We start from the raw sequence: 19,004 nt of genomic DNA on the forward strand, positions 1-19,004 counted from the left end.
ATAGCCAAGGAATACCAAAACCCTCACCCTGTCCCCAGCACCATGAAGGATGTGAGAGCCCTGAGAGCCCAGGTTGTGTTGGTAGGTGAGCACAGCATCTCAGCAAGGTTCACTCTCTGCAGGGTGTCACAAGAAGCCTGTGCTCAGAACAGATCCCTCCCTGCAACACCACAGCCCTCATCTAAATGATACAAACTGGTTGCACTCTGAGTGTACAACGGGAGAAGGTGTGGGTTCACGTTCTGCCTTCTCCTGGACCCCAAATTCCACTGGAAGGAGGGCTGTACTCTTGGGAGGACAGGAGTGGAGCCCAGCAGGTTCTTGCCTTTTTGGGCTGTGGCCAAGACTGCTGGAGCCAGAGGCAGCCCTGCTCCAGGGCACAGCCAGCACATTCCATAATCATTTTTTACCAAGGCCAAGTCCCTCCTAGCCTAAGGTTTACTCCACAACAGACAAGAGTTCAAAACTCCTGTGTAAAATCTGGCTGCTGGCAGCAGCAGAGTCAGGTAATTGTGCCAGTGCTTCTAATGCCCAGGGAAAAGGATGGTGCCTTGCAAACAGCCAGGACAGACCCTAATTTCATAGAAAGAAAAGCTGTTCTCAAGGACTGCAAACATTCAGTTATATCGAATTTACACACAGTGTAAGACAACATTTGGTGCTCAGGATGGCTCAAAATTTTGGGCACACTGGGTTTCAGAGCACCTACATGACTTTTATCATATGGCACCTGCTGGGCCTCTATCTCAAAGCCTCAGTGCTCATCCATTGCTGCCAAAATTAAAAGGGCTCTGTGGTACCAGGCTGTGATTTGAAAAGGCTGGACATAAACAGCTCCATTTAGACCCATTATCCCCAGACTGCCAGACTATCTGAGATGACTGCATCTTCTCTAGTTAGACCAGCTATTACTGTAAAAATGCTTACTTGGGCACACTGCTCCTTTATCATATTTTAAAATCAAATGTATTTTCTCCCTGTCAAAACAAAGCCCTTCTCATAATCCACCGTTTCTACTTGCAGCTTTGATTTGATCAGATACAGTGAATCAGTGTGATGGAAAATAAAAAAAATCATTACTTTATAAATTCCATCTTAGTAACATACCAAAGAGCACCATTCTGTGCAGAGATTTGTTTCAAGAAGACAGTAAAATGACCTTCATCTGTGCCTGAAGGGCATTTTTTTCCCTACACTCAGGGTCCAGAGATGGAGACAGCTTTCTGTGATGCTGAAGCTTGCTCATGGCAGCTACAGGTTCAAGTTGCACTAAGTTACAGACACTGAAAGGACCCTCCAGGGTGAACAGAAAATAAAGATAAAATCAAACACAGAGGCCAAACCTTTCCCTTCTGACAAACTTTCCAAGAGCTCAAGGCACCTGCAGGAAGCCAGGGAGGCAGCAGTAGGAGGAGGAGGCTGGTCCTGGACAGTTTCCAGCAGAATATCTAAACTACTTTCATACTGAGCACCTTGGAGCTGTTCCTTAGAAAGAGTCACATAAACAGAGAAGCCTTGTGGAAAATAAGAACCAGGACCAGAGTGTTTCCAAAGGGCAAGAGCCATGTGGGAATTCTCTGGGTCCTTCATGCAAAACAAAGTAAGGCATCTTCTTCCTTAATGTCAGCTTACTGGCACAAGCTTACAGACAACTTCCTTCAAATCAGGGCATTTTTTCCCTGCTCTGGTCATTTATAACAAAATTTTGACTCCAATTCCAAACAGATCTCCAGGGTTTGTACTTACCTTTCTTCTTTTGTGAGACCTGTCAGTCTTCTGCACTTCCGAGCAAGAATGAAGCTGTAAGACCACAAAAAATTTACTCCATTATGCTGCTACATTTCCTGCATTATTTAAAATGCCAATAACTTATGATGAGATGCTGTGATTCACAGTAATAGCTTTAGGGTCTCTAATAAAAATATCCATTTCACCTTTCTGCACAATGCTCTACCTGCTGCTTGCAGGACTCATTTAGGAAGGAACCACTCTGAAATTCATGTTAGAATATTTGCATGAGCTGTTTCCCAATTACTTTAATTTCATACAGCCTTGGGTGCAGGCATATAGCAATGACACAACACCTGGGATTGAGCTGGAAATCATTTTTTAATAAAACTTTTAAGACTGATCATATTCTCTGGTTGCTAAAATAACCAGAACAAAATAAAATTTAATTCTAGAAAACAAATTTCATTTAAGAACTGAAGTACTTAGAGGAAACTTTACATTTTTGCAACCATCCTCTTTTTTCTTCTCTTTCCTTTCCTCTTCTCCAAGTTTGTACTTTGCTACACACAAAGGCAAACAATTACAGTGATAAAAAGTTGAAAGTTAAGTAGAATTTATTTTTTTTAATTAGCAATGAAATCACAGACGAAAATTCTGAAATAAAAAAAAATCATAAGACATCACCATGCACTGAGAAATTCAACTTTTACTTATTTTTTAAGTATTTTCTTTTAAAAGTATCAGGTTTTCCACTTCAATTGTTGCCTCTAAGACAAAATAAAAAGCATTAACGAGACAAGACACTTTCTTTGTCCCTTACCCTATTATGGCAGGAAAGCTGCCATCAGGCTTAGTGTCATCAAGTGTTAGACCAATTGCAGCTTCCTCATCTTCAATGATCATTGTACCACAATACCCTGGTAAGAACAAGGTGGAAAAGCAGCCATGATCCATGAATCAAAACACAGGAGCTTCCAAGAAATTGTAAAATACTCAGTCACCTCCTGCTGATCCATCCCAAGACTAATAGCCAGAACATGACTATGACTACTATGACAGGATCCAGAACCCTGAAGTTCATTTACAAAGGTGGGGGGTGGGTGATATTTGTAGGCAAACAGATGTGGGTTCATTATAGCCAATAATGAGAAGTGGGTGTTACTGCATTGCAGTTTGCCTTGGAGTCAGCAAATTCCTAAAGCAGAGTTATGATGGAAGCATTCAGCATGTCAGAGGAGCCCAGGATGACCAGCCCAGCTGGGGATGTCTCTGGGAAGGCACCTTCAATTAATGCTGACCAGTCCATCCAGAAAGCAGCATTTTTGCAGATCCTTTCAACACAGATCACTTGCACATTTACAACCCCGCACAAGTGAGAGAGGCTCATCCCACACCCAGGTGCCACCCAAGGAGAGGACAACAGAACAACCAGAGCAATAAGCAACAGGCAGGAATTCTCCCTTCATGACTTCCTTCCTCCTTTTTCATTCCCTCACCCACCCTCTCCTCCCAACTGAACTCTCACGTTTCTCTCACAGGGGAAGGCAAAAAAGGCATAGAAGAATACAATGTCTCCTTCTAAGGTTTAGCATGCTCTGAACAAAAAGTCTGTTCTGTTGCCAGGTACTCTGTTCCCTCTCTCTGTCACTACTATTCCTTTCCATTAAAATGCAATACCCTTCTTCCTCCAGAAAGTTTCCTTGTAGTACACGATGCACTTGATGACTGAGCCCATGGGGATTCTGTTGATGAGCTGGTTCCTCATTGGGGGCAAAGGTGGGTTGAAGTGAATCTTCAAACAAAGAGCTGGGGGAATGGCACTGATCACGTATTTTCCCTGGAAAAGAAATTACCCATAAGTCAAATACATTCTCCCCTACTTCAGCCCAAGTATACTGCTCTAATGGTCTTGGAGGACATCTGGGCAGGCTGCAGGGTGTATCTTGTGGAGCAATCTTGGCATTTAGCATAAGAACTGCAAAACTAAACCCTCACAAAATGCTGCTCATTAAATAACAAACAAGCATCACACAAACAGCCATCTGCTCAAATGATGGGCAGCTGCCCTTCCCCTGGTGTTCAAAAGAAAGCACAGTGCTCTAAGAGTCCACTGGCCTCCCTTCCATCTGGACTCCTCTGTTACAACTTGGAAGCAAAGCTTACAGTGTTTTTCACTGAAAGTTTGTTGCTAAATTACATTTTACACCTTTACAATTATCCTCTAATTCAGAAGGTAACTGAACACAAAGAGATGCCAGGAAAGGAAAAGTCTGAATCCACACTCTGCTTTTAAGCAGCGCTTTAAAGCTCCCACACTGCTGTTACTTCGGGACAATGAGAAACGCGCGACTTTCTGTCACAGCCGCTTAAATCTCTGCTGTATTTTTGTACAGCACTTTGGAGAAGTCAAAAAGGAAAAGCTAAAGGTTTTGTAGCCACCACTAATGACTTCTTGCTGGACATGCCATCACCTCATACAGCTCATGGTCCAGGGTCTCCACGATGACGCCGTCCCCGGTCTGGTCGATGCGCACCACCGGCTTGCGCAGCCTCACCCGCCCCCCCAGGCGCTCCATCATCTTCTCACTGATCTGCCCAGAGCCCCCAAGAAACTTCCTCTCCTGAAACACACACACAACAGCTCAGCAGAGCAGCGCTTGTGGAGAGTGTATCATGGCAAGCATTTCTCTCAGCATTCAAAACAAACCCCCTTCTTTGTTATCAAAACATTTTTGGGAATTTTTGCAGTCTCACCTGGAAATGCACCCACATTTTACTTTCTTTTTCCATCAGTTTCTCAAATCCTTCCCATATCTGACCACCATTTGAACTATAGTTAAAACTAAAAGTAATAGTAACCTTGTAAGAAAATTCTTTCTCCAAATGTGGTCTCCAAAAAGATTCTACAGCCCTGTGTGAATCAGGAAGACTTCTGAAAAGTGCTTAAACCTTCAAACCTTTCTCTGAGCTCACTCATCCCTGCAGAGCTCTGTGTAGCAGGACCAGGAAACCTGATCTTCATAATAAATACCAAGGTGTAAGAAGTAACACAGCTCACATCAAAAATGTCTGCTGCACTATGTAATTCAACCCAACTTAAACTCAAATCATCTCTAACATAGTACAGAATTCAGAATAGTACAGAATTCAAATAATATTTAATTAAACATATTTAACTTAAATTACCTACAGTAATTGCTTATCTATGTATACTTATGCATTTTAATATGGTTAATGTATTTGCATTTTTATTTATGATTAAATAATTAGTATTTCTAAAAATATATCAATTTCTAATACAATTAGTGAAATTTGCACTTCTCAAGTAAAAGACCATTAACAGAGTCTTTACTTTCTTCAAATGCAGAAGCAGCTCTAATGTACCAGATTGCAAACATTTCAAAGCAATACCCTATTTAAGCAGGGGTGTTCATTTTCTTTAGACTGATTTTAAAATCTTAATGGTGTTAATGCTTGGAAATTTGCATCTTAGGAACCCAGCTCTGGGCTACATTTTTACTATTAACTTGCAGCTGACATTGCCATCTCCATTAAGTGCTTCTGCAGTGCTAAGGATGGCTCCAGCCTTGTGACAGAAATAAGCATAAGTAAATTTTTTTCTTTTCAATGAGGATAAGCAAAGCAAATGCTTTAATCTGTATCAAAAAAAAAAATCCAGATACAAATCTCCTGATCCCTGGGGGCAATGCCATCGGTAGGGAGCAATCTTCAACACTAGTTTTGCAAGATCCAGATAAAAGAGTAAATTAATAAAAATAGTTATCAGTGTGCTACTTGCTGAAAAGTCATGGATGTCTCTGTACTAAAATAAACCATTAAAAAAATGAAATTAAACCAGGGCCTGCCAAGAGCTGCAGGAGGTGATGGCTGACAGTACCTGGCCCCCGTTGGTTGTTGAGAAAATTCGTGCTGTGCCCCCACACTGCTTCACATACCACAAAAACCAAAGGGCAGAGACCTCGTGGGGTTCAGAAGTGACATCCACATTCACAAATAGAGTTGCAAAACTCTTGGCAGCTCTGCAACAAAGACAAGAAAGCTAGTTAATTTAAAACCAGAATAATGCTGACAAGATTGTTCTTGAGTAGGCAGGAGCTGCTCTTTAGCAACCTCTTCTTTCACTGTGGGGGCAAAGGATTCCTTAATTTCAGCTGAAGTAAGGAATTATCAATTCCTTTTATGCAACATTTTTCAAGTAATCCTGCAAAAAACTATTAATGAAACATTCCTCTATTCCAGAAAAATTAGGACATTGAGAGACAAAGCTCAAGATTATATCATTTCATACTACTAATGCAAAGTTAGCCTGTCATCCTAGCCTCAGGACTAAGTACAGCAAGCCCTCCTGTCTTCACTGGACTTCAAAACCACCCTGTCCCTTGTTCCTGGGTTACAAACCAGATCTGCATCTCTGTCTGCCCCTGCTGAATGCCTGTCCTCTCAAGAACACAGCACAGAGATTATTCAAAACCCACCATAAAAAAAAGTTAGAGGTCTTTTCTAAGATAATTATCTAAGGTCTGTGGATTAGTCAGCATCCATTCATTGCCCAATCCTCTGCTCAAGGAGTTTTGCAGATGGAACACAACAAGGAAAGAAATGTAAGTAGGAAGCCATAGCAGAAGTGACAGCATTCATGCCAGAGTCTGGCAAGAAAAAGGGAAGGGTACTTTTGGTGGCTCAACTCAGTATTTTAAACAGTGTCCTGGTATCCAGTGGCAATGAACACAGAAACAGAAAATTGACCTGTGTCTGAAAAGGAATCACTGCTTCATGTCCTGTAACCTGTTCTTTCATAGCAACTCTACTGTAAATTACTGTATAAGATTTTGGGGTGCACTAAGACAGAGGATTAGTTAAGACTCAGAGAAATACTCCCCCTGTTATAAGCAAATATTCCCTCTGCCTTCACTCTGAGGAGGAGTTTTAAGAGACACAGACAGGACCAGATGATGCTCAGTTTAACTGCAATGTAATTAACAGGGATGAAGATTCTATAGATACTTCATATGCAAAGCATCAAAGCCAGTGCAGAATCCACTTCTGGTTACTTCTTTCTTTTTTTGAGTCTTCAAACTTAAAAAAAAAAAAAAAAAAAAACCAAAAACAAAAAAAAGTCTAATATACTGTTTCAAAGAACACTAGATCTATACAGGAAAAGGAATCTTCTTTCCTTTCTAAAAATGCAAAGTCCCACTCAAGTATAAAGCTGGTCCATTTTCTGAAATATGAGTGCATTGTGAATTTATTCTTGACAGCCAAAAATAATATAGTAAATTTTTATAAGTTTTTCATCTGTATAAACACATACTGTAAAATACTATAAATTCTGTGAGATATTTTGCCTAATGTATATGTATTTATTAATACTTTATAAGCAGATGCTATTACATGGTGGTTATATTCTACCAGATTCTGCCACCTTCTCCCAATGCTTTGCAGTTCCTGATGTTTTATCTAGAAATGGCAGTATGATTTCAACCAAGAGCACTCAGGATATTTCCAGCATGCAGCTCCAGCCAAAAGCAAACGTGTACAGTCTGTTAGATAAGAGGAAAGAGTAGAAGATTGCCCTTCTGGATCATTACCTTCCAGGGTGGGACATTTCTGCAGCATGCTACCTCAATCTTGAACAAACAGAGCAAATCAAGCCAAGATGCACATATAAAATCTGAAAAGCATCTCAGCTTATGCCAATATTCAGGTAAAATGTCAACTCTTATTCCATCAGAGCTGGAAAAAACACAACTGTAGTCACATGAGCTATTGGATGTGGAGTGAGCACCAGTGTGTGGTGTTTTGCTCACTTGCACAGGTCCTCACCCTGTCCAAGGCTCAGCGGGCCAGCACAGCTGTCAGCACACACTTCCATTTGGTTTTACTCAATATGGGCCATGGCACAAATGAGAAAGATTTTCTATATGCTTCTGTGCAATGGCCACTCTTGTGAGAGCGAAACCAAGAACCAGAAAATTCCAGGTTTTGGACAACAGCCTGTTGTCCATTAACAGTCACAGAACTACAGAATGGTGAAAGAACTTAAAGTGTCCTTTATCACTTCCAGTTCCATCCTCCCTGTCATGGGCAGAGAGACCTTCCACTAGACCAGGTGGCTTCCACCCTGCCCTTGGACACTTCCATGGATGGGGCAGCCACAGCTTCTCTGGGCAACATGTGTCAGTGCTTTATCACCCTTGTGGTAAAAAAAAAAAAAAATTCAAATATTAAATTTAACCCTGCCCTCTCTCACTGTAAAGTCAGAACCCCTTGTCCTATTACTAATGTCCTTGTTCACAGTCCCTCTCCAGCTCTCCTGTAGCCCCTTTAGGCACTGGAAGGTGCTCTAAAGTCTCCCTGAAGCCTTATTTTCTCCAGGCTGAACAATCCTCTGAGCCATCTTCACAGCAGAGGTGCTCCAGTCCTCAGATCATCTTTGTGGCCTCATCTGGACTCACTCCAACAGACCCAACACGAACAACAAAGGCCATGTTGCTCTCTAGAGGCTGCCTGAAGCCAGACAAATGTCCCATAAAAATGTCAGTGACAGCAGCAGTGCTAGTGGGCACTAACAGGTTTCTTCACCAAGCTCCAGCTCACGGCAGCCCCGTGTCAGATACTCAGTAATTCTGAAAAGGTTCCTGTAGAAATCAATCTGCTCTACAGCAACCAGGATTAATGGGCTTTTTTTTCCCCCCTTCAGTGAGAAGAAAAACAATCAAACTGCTGTTGAATGGCAAGTGAAGAAAAATTGCTTTGATGTACACATAAAAACAGGAAGCATTTCAGTTTCCCAATAGTGCAAAAGCTAAACAATAGAATAATGAGTTCTAAAGTGATTTAGTGCTACTGAAAGACAAATGTTATCTTTATAGCACTTTGGTAAAATCAGCTGGTCCAGCACAGAATAAATGTGTGTTGTTCCATCACGAGTTTGATTCAAAAACCTGCTGTAATCATAACACTTTTCTCTGAAAGGCTGAACACACAGTAAAGAGCAGGAAAGTGCACATAACAGATTAGGGTACTCTCCATCTCTTCAGAAACAACTCTTCCCAAATAGATTTTCTTTTTATTTTTATTTTTGACTAAAAAGTTGGGGAAATGTGACAGAATCTACTGAGTGTGCTGACAGGTGTTGTGGTCCATTATTAGAGAACTTTCTCACCCCTTTTCTTTAAAAGAGTTGTATTTTAGTCATAGCTATACCTGTTTGAAAAGCAGTAATGCTTATTTAGCTCTAAAGTATATAAATATAAGCCATTATATTTCACATTAAAAAGTTTCTTACTTTGTCCAGCATATTTTATCTATGAAATCTTGCATAGTCATTTTGTCCCATTCTTCTGCACGTGGAGCCTTCCATGGAGCTTCATTGGGAATCTAAGGAAACATAAAAAAAAGCATTTATCAGCAAGTGAATGAGCGCCAAAGAAATACAAATAATCTTGTCTTAAAATGCTAATTCAGCCTTCAAATTTCTAGTAGGCAACATTGAACTTAACAGAGAATGCTTTTGGGGGAGGGGGTTTGTTTGTTTGCTTGTTTTAACATTTTTTTTTTTAGATTGAAAAATAGAGAACAGTTTTAGAGTTAAGAATTGCCTCTAAGTTATTCCATATCTCTCACATTTATCTCGACAAGTAAAAGCAACCTCTTCTCAAATTTTGTAGCTCAGTCAATGGAAAACTGGTAAAAAACTAGAACAAGTCCAGAATGAATTCTAGACAAGCTGAATTTCAGCATAGAAAAGGGCAAATGTTTGAGTTCTGCAAGACTTAAAATACTACTTACCAAATCATCAGGAAAAGTGGTAAAAATCAATCACAGGCATAAACTTTGACATTCCCATTACCAGGAAAACAAAAGGATGTGTGCAGACAGCCTCATCAGCACAGGATTCAGAAGAGCTTGCCAGGTGGCCACTCTCAGATGTGCTCTGGCCATCAAAATGTGTGGCTGCTCTTGCCAGCACTGGGTTTGTCCAAGGCAGAGCAGCTTTGCCTGTCTCCCCCCAATCCCTCCTCTCTGCCCCTCATGGAGACAAGCTGAGCTGATTCAGCTGCAGTGCTCATGCCATACCTCCTTTCCCATCTCATCCATGGTCCTCCATAGGTTGTTGTAGTCCAGGTAGGCCAAGGGATTCCACATAGGAGGGAATGGGCCTTTAAAGGTGTAAGATTTACCCTAAAAGATGAAAAACAAACAAACTTCATTTAAAACCCCAAAAGACAACCATAATCATGGGTTCCATGTGTGGGAAACAGCACCAAAAGGTTCAGTGTTCACAAAAACCACAAATTTAATAAACCCATGTGACAGCTTCTGATGGGTCACTGTCTGTGTGTGCAGGACACAGGACAAAAATACAGGGGGTGCCTTCTGAACTCCAGGAAATGCTTTTCCATCACGAGGCTGCCTGAGCACTGGCACTCATTGCCCAGAGAAGCTCTGGTGTCTTCCATCCTCAGAGATACTCAAAGGTTACATGAACATGATCCTGGAAACCAGCTCTGGGTGGTTATTCCGTTATTCCTGTTCTTCTGCATGTGCAATTTAGTGTGATACACAGCTGAATTAGCAAGTCAGACTTCAGCAAGCCAGTGCAGAACTGATACTTTACCGTCAAAGCTTCACATTCAGCATTTCTGGGCAAATAAACTAACACCCTGCAGTGGAGTCACTAATATCAGACCAGAAAAAAATGAGATGAAACAGCATTGTTTGACTGAGTTGAAAAATTGGTTATTTGCTACTGAAAAGGAGATTATTTATTTATTTATTTAACTTATTTTTCCCTTTGAATTGTTCATGAAAACACGTGACTGTTAATTGCATTTAGCAGTTTGGGGTTGTTTTTTTTCTCCTTTCAAAATCAGACAAAAGTAGTGGTGGTAAGCTTTATTATACACTAAATCATAGCTCAGAGACCTTCCTGGGGGAAAAAAAGTCTCAGCTAACCTAACAATTACCAGCACTGCAGAAAATGTAGCATTTACTGAGTAGACTTATTCTTCCAGCCCAAGACCCCTAGCTGTAAATTACAGAGTGGGACAGTGTGACCAATCCCAATGTCCTAATTATATCATTACGTATTTAATAGTCAGATGTTTTTGTATCTAAATCTCCATTACTAGATGTTCAGAAAGTCTAGCTTAATTAAGAGTGGAAGACAATGGGTAATTTGTAGAGCTGTTTTATTTACATGGGATTTCCCTGTCTGACTATATGGATGGCAGCCTAATAACTTTAAAAATTCATAAAGAAAGGCTCATTGCATTATCTGGGTACTTGTTTTTTCACAATGCATTATGGAGTCCATAAGATAGATAAATAATAAAGGCCATATTGCATGCCACAGCTGATTTTTCAAATTTTATATTAAATTATGTATTTAAGTGCTGACTGCATGAGCATGAATGTCAAACAGTAGAAGTACTAACTTTTTATATATATTTGATGCAGTGCCACACCAATTCATCATTAAAAAAGTATTTACACTGGCTTAACAAAATCATACTGCACCAAGATTTAATATTTATAACCAGGTAGCAACAAGAAGTGTCTTTTTCAAGAGAAGTATCCAAAGACCACTTACTCAAAGAAATGTCAGGCCTGATTTGATTTAGGCTCTTTATTAATACTATGAAAGAAGGGACAGAGAACACATTACTCAAATTTGCAGGTGTCTGCAAGCACCAGAAGATACAGTAAAAGAGCACAAAGGGATCCTGAAACACTCAAAACTTGGTCTAGAAATAACAAAATGAGATATAACTTTGAAAAATGCTGGCAAATAACTTTGAGGACTTTCAATTAAAAAAAAAAAAGGATAGTAAATCAATAAGAAAAAAAAAACAAACCTGTGTGAATAAGAGAAAATTAGTTTACAAAACTCCCAAACAGATCAGAGAAAGTGAAGAATAAACTGTTTTTGCACCTTGTTTTTATGGACAGAAGACCCTAATGGAATCCTTGTCAAAAACACCAAGGCAATGAAAGTTAGGAAGAAAGCAAAATGGAGAGGAAAGGATTTAATTATCTGGTAAATGGACAAGAAGCAGCTACAAGGCAATAATTTAATTTTGCAGTGCTTTGGAGGATAAATTATGGTTTTTACTATGCCAAAATAAAATTTTCAAAAATTTTCAATCATAAGTTTTGTTACAGCCAGAGAAGATCTCCAATCACTTCATGTGCCAGAGGTACCAAGGTTGAAAACCTTCCACCTAGCAGTTCCAATTTAAGGATGGACATTATGGCACATGTTCACCCAGAAAATGGAGGATTGTCTTTATTACTTTTTTCATTCAGCATGAAATCAAAGCGCATTTCTACATTTTTTGTACTCAACTGTATGAAAATACTGGAATCAGGAAAACAAAATCTGGAATCAGGAAAATATATCCCAGCAGATGGAGATGAACAGAAAAAGTTTGCTTCATCAGAGGCATTTGGTTCCAGCATGAACATTTGGGCATTACTATGGAATCCCTTCACATGGAATCAATTTACACTGGGGCACACATCAATTCATACTTGGCTGCCAAAGGGCTGTGAGAGAAGAGCAAAACCTCTCAGACCAAGTGCTTTCCTATCTCATGTGATAACATCTGAACCATGTTGCAAATTATCTTTTAGATATTTGGGGCACATTAGAATTCCATAACTGGCCCTATGGCTTCAAAAAATCAGTTTTACTGTGGCTTCTTCTGCATTCTGGAGCCTCCACTAGTGTCAGCATCCTGTAAGTATTCCAAAGCCAGAGCTTATCAGTTTGGTTTCAAGTACCTGTTATTTCCCAAATTTAGGTTATGAAACAAGCATACTGCTGCGCTCAAGAAAACCAGGACAGCATCAGAATGGGTTATTCTAATTATTGATTTTGTTCTGAGCTTCCTGGTCTGCCAGAGGCAACCCTAACCCAGTTATCCCCTCTGAGTGAACTCAAGTCTTATGAATTCCCTGCAGTGCTTCCTCATGAGCACACGGCTGAGAGACACACAAACCATATTTCTGTTTTACTGTTCTTCTATTTCACTGCATTTGAACTGCCAAAAGCAAAACCCTGGGTATGCCTCTTGTGTAGGAATCTGGGGTGGTAAGTCTCATAAAGAACACGAACAAACTCCTACCTGAAAAAAATAAAAACAGCCATCAAAGTTAGTGAGTTTACTGTGAAAGTTACTTTCACGAGCTCCTAAGGCATCTCCTAAGGTCTTATCCTTATTTCTTGCACAAACAAAACTCCAGGAGCTGTCAATCAGAATTTTGTTTGAGAAGAGACTGCCAGACTAGGTTCTACACAGAAGCAAAATTAGCAGCAGCAAAGAAAGACTACAGATGGCTCTGAGTAGTTACCAACAAACCAAAACATTTCAGCTTCACTCGTGCTGAATTTGCATTTTTGCAAATACAAAAAAACCTTTTTGATATTTAGGCAAAATTTGCTTATTTGCTGGGAATAGCATTCTCTGTGCCTCCTGGTGGTGTGTAATCTCTAAAGAATAACAAGACACTTGCATGCCCCAAGATGCACAAAACATTTCTTTTTCAAATATTTCTAAACCTAAATCAGAGCTGTATAAAACCATCAACAATAACCATCCCTTCTAATCATCTGACATGGTATTTCAACACCAGTTCTATGATGTTCAGAAGTATTTCTTACCCTTTTTTTATTTGTGTATAAGAATTTCAAAAATGGTTTCATGATGCCACTTACAATGCCCCAAAAAAACCCACAACAGCAGCATCAGCACTTGCAGATCTACCTGCCATTGCACGGATCACTTGCTGCTCACAAAGGCTGCTGCTGCAGTGGGGGCTAAAGCTCACTGAAGAAGATGAAACTACAGGGAGGAAACTCTTACAACCCAGCTGTCCCAGGAATAAACCAGCAGGGAAATGAGAAACCCAGTGTTTGTCACAAACTTTGCAATTCCCAAGAGATTTTTGTCAGCCATCTGCTTCACGTCAACCGACATTTGCCTGAGTTATGATGGACCCGTGTAAGTCGTGCAGAAATAAGATTTCTTTATACACCAGGTCTGTTTCAGTTCAAACAGCTGACTTAAGAAATGGGTTATTACAGGGGCAAAAACCCAATAACATGGCAACTGAATATCAGCAGCCCATTGAATATCAGCCCCAGCACTCAGGGGGGCAGGGGGACCAGATCTCAACTTTCTCCTGTGAAGGTGACAGTGAGCAAATGAGAAAGGACTGCCAGAAAATATCTTAAGGCAGAGTGGGATTTTTAGGAGAAAACCTGCTTTTGCAGGCCCAGGACAACTTCAGGCTCCCCTAAACATTATGTACCCAGATAGTGCCAGAGTGAGATGCAGCACTGTGAACTGAAGCCCCTGGTGACAACGATCCATGCATTTTTCATAGCACAGTATAAACATCTTATAAATAAAGTCAGCTCTCGCTGAGCACAGATATTCCCTCAGCTAAACCATCTAAACCTTGGACTAACTGAGGCTCACTTCACCAAGACTGTCACTCTGCATGTTAATTCACAGCCAGACAAGTTTATTGGCATGTAGTGCCCTCTGCTGATTCACAGCACTGGTACAGCACACACACCCACTTTTCTCAGATTAAAACCCCAGAAATGTCGTTCATACAAAGCTCAGGAACCATAAGACCCAAGCAGTGACAAGGAAAGTCAGAAACAGAAAAGCATCACTTCAGGCTGTAACTCTGAACCTGTCTCAGATGCTGTTTCTCATATATATAGATATAATTTTGGTCTTGTTTTTTTTTTTTTTTTTTTTTTTTGGGGGGGGTGCTTTTTGGTGTGTGTTGTTTTTTGGGTATGTGTGTGTTTGTTGTTTTTTGGGTTTTTTTTGGTTGGTTGGTTTTTTTTTTTTGTTTTTAATTCATAACTTCTAAAAAGACATTTTTGAAACTAAGCCCCTCATGTAATCATAATTCTCAATTAAAAAATGGCAAGCAGCTGGACCAAAATGAGAGGGATTTTACAAGCTACTTAGAAACTGTAACAAAGATGTGCTTCAATAAAGCTCCCTTCATTGCAGAACTGTTCAGGATCTCAAATGCTCGGCTGCTTACTATACTGACAGATATTCTAAAGGTAAGAAGATCTATAGGTTAGAAAATATAATTGCAGCAGGAAAAAAACCTTATAACTGATGGTGCAAAGCTAGAATATTAAAACATGCCAAAATTTCATCCAAATATCTTTCAATATTTAATTTGAGTTCATCAGCTGTGGATGCCAATATGTCTTGGAAATTCATTAAGAAAATGAATTCCATTTTAAGTGTTGCAGAGCCAGACACAGTGGCTTGAAATATGCATTCTAAAAGGAAAGGAGCTAATTGGGAACAACTCGTTTCTGGTATTATGGAAATAAAGTCCATCTTCACTCTGCTGCACTGGTCATGCAATTTATTAAATACTTGTCATACCTGAAAAAAAACCCCAGAATTAGAGAAACAGCACTGAAGTGATATAAAAAGTGAAACTGAGGATCTTGAGGATCTGCTCTGAATTTAAAGTCTATACGTAACTATATAAATACAAAACTATTTGTTCCAATCAGCTCTGAAAATAATTAACCAACTTTCCTTCCTACTAGAATGAGATTTATTTTTTTTTTTGTTTTCAGACACTGAAAAACACCTTCAGAAAAAAAACCTTAAGGTATCTTATGAAGCACAGATTTATAGGGACTTTGTTTCTAAATACTCTTTGATACTGGGCTTGTATGTGGCTTTCAACTCCTGAATTAAACCAGTCAACAAAATGGATAAAATCAGTTGAAAACTATTCAGTATTTCTAGAATTAGTCTTAAGAAAAATTTTTCTTCCCTTCTAAAAAGCAGATAATGGGGCATAAATAAATGAAAACAAAAGAAAGGTGGAGCTTCATTTAAAAGAAAGCCCTCAAAAGAGCATCTGCCCACAGTATAACTGAGAAGAGACACAACTAGAACACTGGGTTTACATAGAACATGATTTTGGAGTCACTAAAAATATGAAAACTTACATAAAATTTTACAGACATGTGAAACCCAGTATGCCAGCCAGTTGTTCCAGTACTAAATATACATTTCTCTAATTCTGTTTTCCTGTAGACATTAATCAGCTTCACAAGGGAAACAAAAATCAGTTCTACAATCAGATGCAATGAAGCTTTTCTCCCATCAGCCTCAATTAAAAAATCTAGGTGGGAGCACAAGTCCTTTTCCTTGTCTCCACACAAACAGACCGTGGAGTCTCGGAAAGCTAAGACTCAGAAAGATTTTTTCCCCCTTAAATTTAATTAAGAAATGCATACTTTTTTCACAGTTCCTTCTTCTTACTGCTTTCATCCTCATGCTACCATTAGGTCACAGCTTCCAGCCTTCCATTCAATCTTCCTGATCAATAAACATCCTTTGCAAGACCCTGCTTTACGGCCCCCCTTAACAGAGATCACTTTGCAGATTTGCTGCCCATAATTGCTTCTTTTAAGCTGCTTTAATACAAATATCTGTATTTTAATTCAAAAAGTCCTAATTAGGAGATTTCTTCTCGCAAATACTGCTAGCTGGCTGGCTTGGAGAAAAGAGAAGATGCCCCTCTATTTACAGGGCAAGTCCAGTGAGACCAAACAAGTCTAGCTTTTCTTATATTCCTGCCAAAAGCTGCTCTTCATCCTCTGACTGAAGGATATCCCTTCTGGGGGTCTGGAAGATGCTTTCACCAACTTGAACCTGGCCAGACTCACTTCTGAAGCTACAAGTGGGTGTGACAATGACACAGCATCTTGTGGAAGGAATGTCTGCATCCTCATCTCCATTAAAGTGTTAAAATAACAGAGATCTGTGTTCCAGTAATGACACGTGACGCTATAAAGACCCTGCAGCAATTTAAATGTCTTTGAGTTTACTTGGCTTCCCTTTCAAGACAGCAGATGCCCATCTTCTTCAACATTCATTTATCCTCTTCCCAGTTCCCCAAATTCTTGTTCACAAATTGTCAGCAAAAAGGAGAGAAAACAAAAGACACAAGGCTATTTCACCTCACTTAAACTGATAGCTACTGAGTCTCACAGTCTTTCGATTCTCTGACTGCACTCTAATTGAAATATACAAAGAACAACCAAATCACTTTTATCAAGTCATTCAAAAATACATTTAAGCAGTTATGTTCTATACTACAGACTATGCCAAAAGACACTGCCCTTAGACTTGCAGACAAAGCAGGTGAAAAGCTTAAATAAATCACATTGCTTAGCTTCAGTGCACAGAAGAAACACCACTAAATTCTGCAGCTTTGGACACAGCAGTCACTTATCCAGCTGCTAATTAAATCCCAATCCAACGCCACCATCATATTTCCAATTCATGAACAAGACCACTGCAAACTGCATTTTAATAAGCACAATAGTGATGAAAATAAATGACACCCAAGAGGGCTGTAAAATTTTGTTCTGCAAGTCTACTGTAGATCAGTAGGTAACCTGGCAAAATCAGTGCAGATTTGGGTCCTGGTTAAAAGTACTGTGTGCACAGGATTAAATATTCACCTGCATGAGGTGCTGCAGGCAGGGTTCACATTATCACTCTCCCCAGAGCTGCCAATTATTTATCTTTGTATGAAAGTGGTGCCAAACTTCAAGTGGGCATGACATGCATTCAGACACCTCCAGCCAGTGCTGCTGGCAGAGGGATGAGCATGAGGAAATTCCATCCTCTTACAGGGAACTTAACTGAGGTAATGATGTGGTGGCACTTTGCCACTTTGTCAAGAATTTTTCCAGTGACTGGGGAGGGGATGCTTCATGTTTCCCCCAGCATCTTAACCTGAAAGACCCCCAAGATGAGTGCTGGGGCAATGGAGACTTTTTAGTGCTAAAGAAACAGCTCAATTATAATCACATGAGGAATGTTTCAAGTGCAACAGGCTGTGAAAATAGCCAGCTACCTCGGACAGCTGTTAGCACTATCCACAGCCTGCCCTGAGACAACACAGAGATTAGAAGGCACAAGTATTTCTACCATTTTTTATAAGAAATTTGCAGAAAGATCAATGGCATTATCCCATAAAAAGATCTGGTAGAAAATAGGATCAGAGGATGTTCACTTGGCACCACAGCTGGACAAAGAGTGGATCATCCTCACAGCACATGAAGGAATCATGTAAAAACATTCACTGGGCAAGCCATTCATACAAATAAATGTTTCCTCACAGAGACTTGGGATAGCAGAGCAAAACAGTTCCACAGTTACTTTGGAGAATGAACCTGTGTTACAACTGAAAATATGGTAAATTTGTGTTTTAAAATGCAGAAAGTTGAGATGGCTAATGAGACTCCGCAGAAGTGAAGTACAGCTTGAATTGAAAAGGAAGATTTGTTAATTAAACTGCTACAATAATTGGCACATTTTCAAATTTCATTCTTTCCAGAGACTGTTACATGGTAAAAATTACTGGGACTACATGCTCCTAGCTTTGCTTTTTTAAAAGACAAAAGCTGTCATTTTGGTGAGGAAAATAAACACCACTAGTCAAAAGTAGCAAATTTGCATATCTAAGGTGAATCCTCTCCTGGGCAGCTAAGAAGTTAACTCATTTTGAGAAGCATTTTTACAGATTTTGCATCTACCTACCAGTCCACTGGGAGAATTGTTAGGAGAAGACTTCTCAGACAGTTCTGCTTTTGCTTCTTAAATTTTGATTTATGAACCTAATTTCAGTTAGGCTATTGAAAAATCAGTGGTGTTCAGGCAGCAATTTGCCTACCAAATACTACTTACGGAGCTATACTAATTTTCTCACTAAGGCTGATGAACCAGTATTTACAAAAATGAAAAGAACATACTAATCTCTTTTCAAAGACCATGAAAAAGGCTGCTTAACAAGTGGAGGGAAAAGAAAAAAAAATGTAGGGCAAGAAACATAATTTTGAGTTTCTGTGAAGATATCACACGTAATATAAGCAAGACCAAAAATAATCTCACAATAGAACCTGGCATTAAAAAAGATTAAAGGAGAAAAGAACCATGCAACCCAATCAAGTTGGTAAAGCCTAATTAGCAGAGACCCACCCAGAGATCAACAAAATGCATTCTTTTCATTCTGTAGTACAAAGAAGCTGCATATATTACTTGTATTAAAAAGCCTCTAAAATGAATTTAATTAACTATGAAAGGCTTTATTTTGCCTTTGGGTATAAGTAAAAACAGAGGCTGATTTTGCACTGTGATGCCTGATTTTTGTGTAGCAAAAGAAGAATT

The 19,004-nt window shown here is 39.6% G+C and overlaps 1 protein-coding gene across 2 annotated transcripts in view; it reads right to left on the minus strand.

Annotated features, from left to right (window-relative positions):
* The window catches only part of LOC121333527 (amine oxidase [flavin-containing] B-like), a 49,785-nt gene that overhangs the window by 9,977 nt on the left and 20,804 nt on the right, over window positions 1-19,004 (minus strand). For both annotated transcript variants that reach the window (XM_041399945.1, XM_041399947.1), the window contains exons 4-10: window positions 9,832-9,936; window positions 9,041-9,132; window positions 5,630-5,771; window positions 4,203-4,352; window positions 3,409-3,568; window positions 2,552-2,648; window positions 1,747-1,800 (exon numbers count right to left, since the gene is read on the minus strand). In XM_041399945.1, coding sequence (XP_041255879.1) covers window positions 1,747-1,800; window positions 2,552-2,648; window positions 3,409-3,568; window positions 4,203-4,352; window positions 5,630-5,771; window positions 9,041-9,132; window positions 9,832-9,936 — 800 coding nt within the window. The remainder of the gene's footprint in view (window positions 1-1,746; window positions 1,801-2,551; window positions 2,649-3,408; window positions 3,569-4,202; window positions 4,353-5,629; window positions 5,772-9,040; window positions 9,133-9,831; window positions 9,937-19,004) is intronic.

The sequence above is a fragment of the Onychostruthus taczanowskii genome, unplaced genomic scaffold (genome assembly GCF_017590055.1).
Source record: "Onychostruthus taczanowskii isolate IOZ18803 unplaced genomic scaffold, ASM1759005v1 scaffold17, whole genome shotgun sequence".
NCBI classification, from domain to species: Eukaryota; Metazoa; Chordata; class Aves; order Passeriformes; family Passeridae; genus Onychostruthus; species Onychostruthus taczanowskii.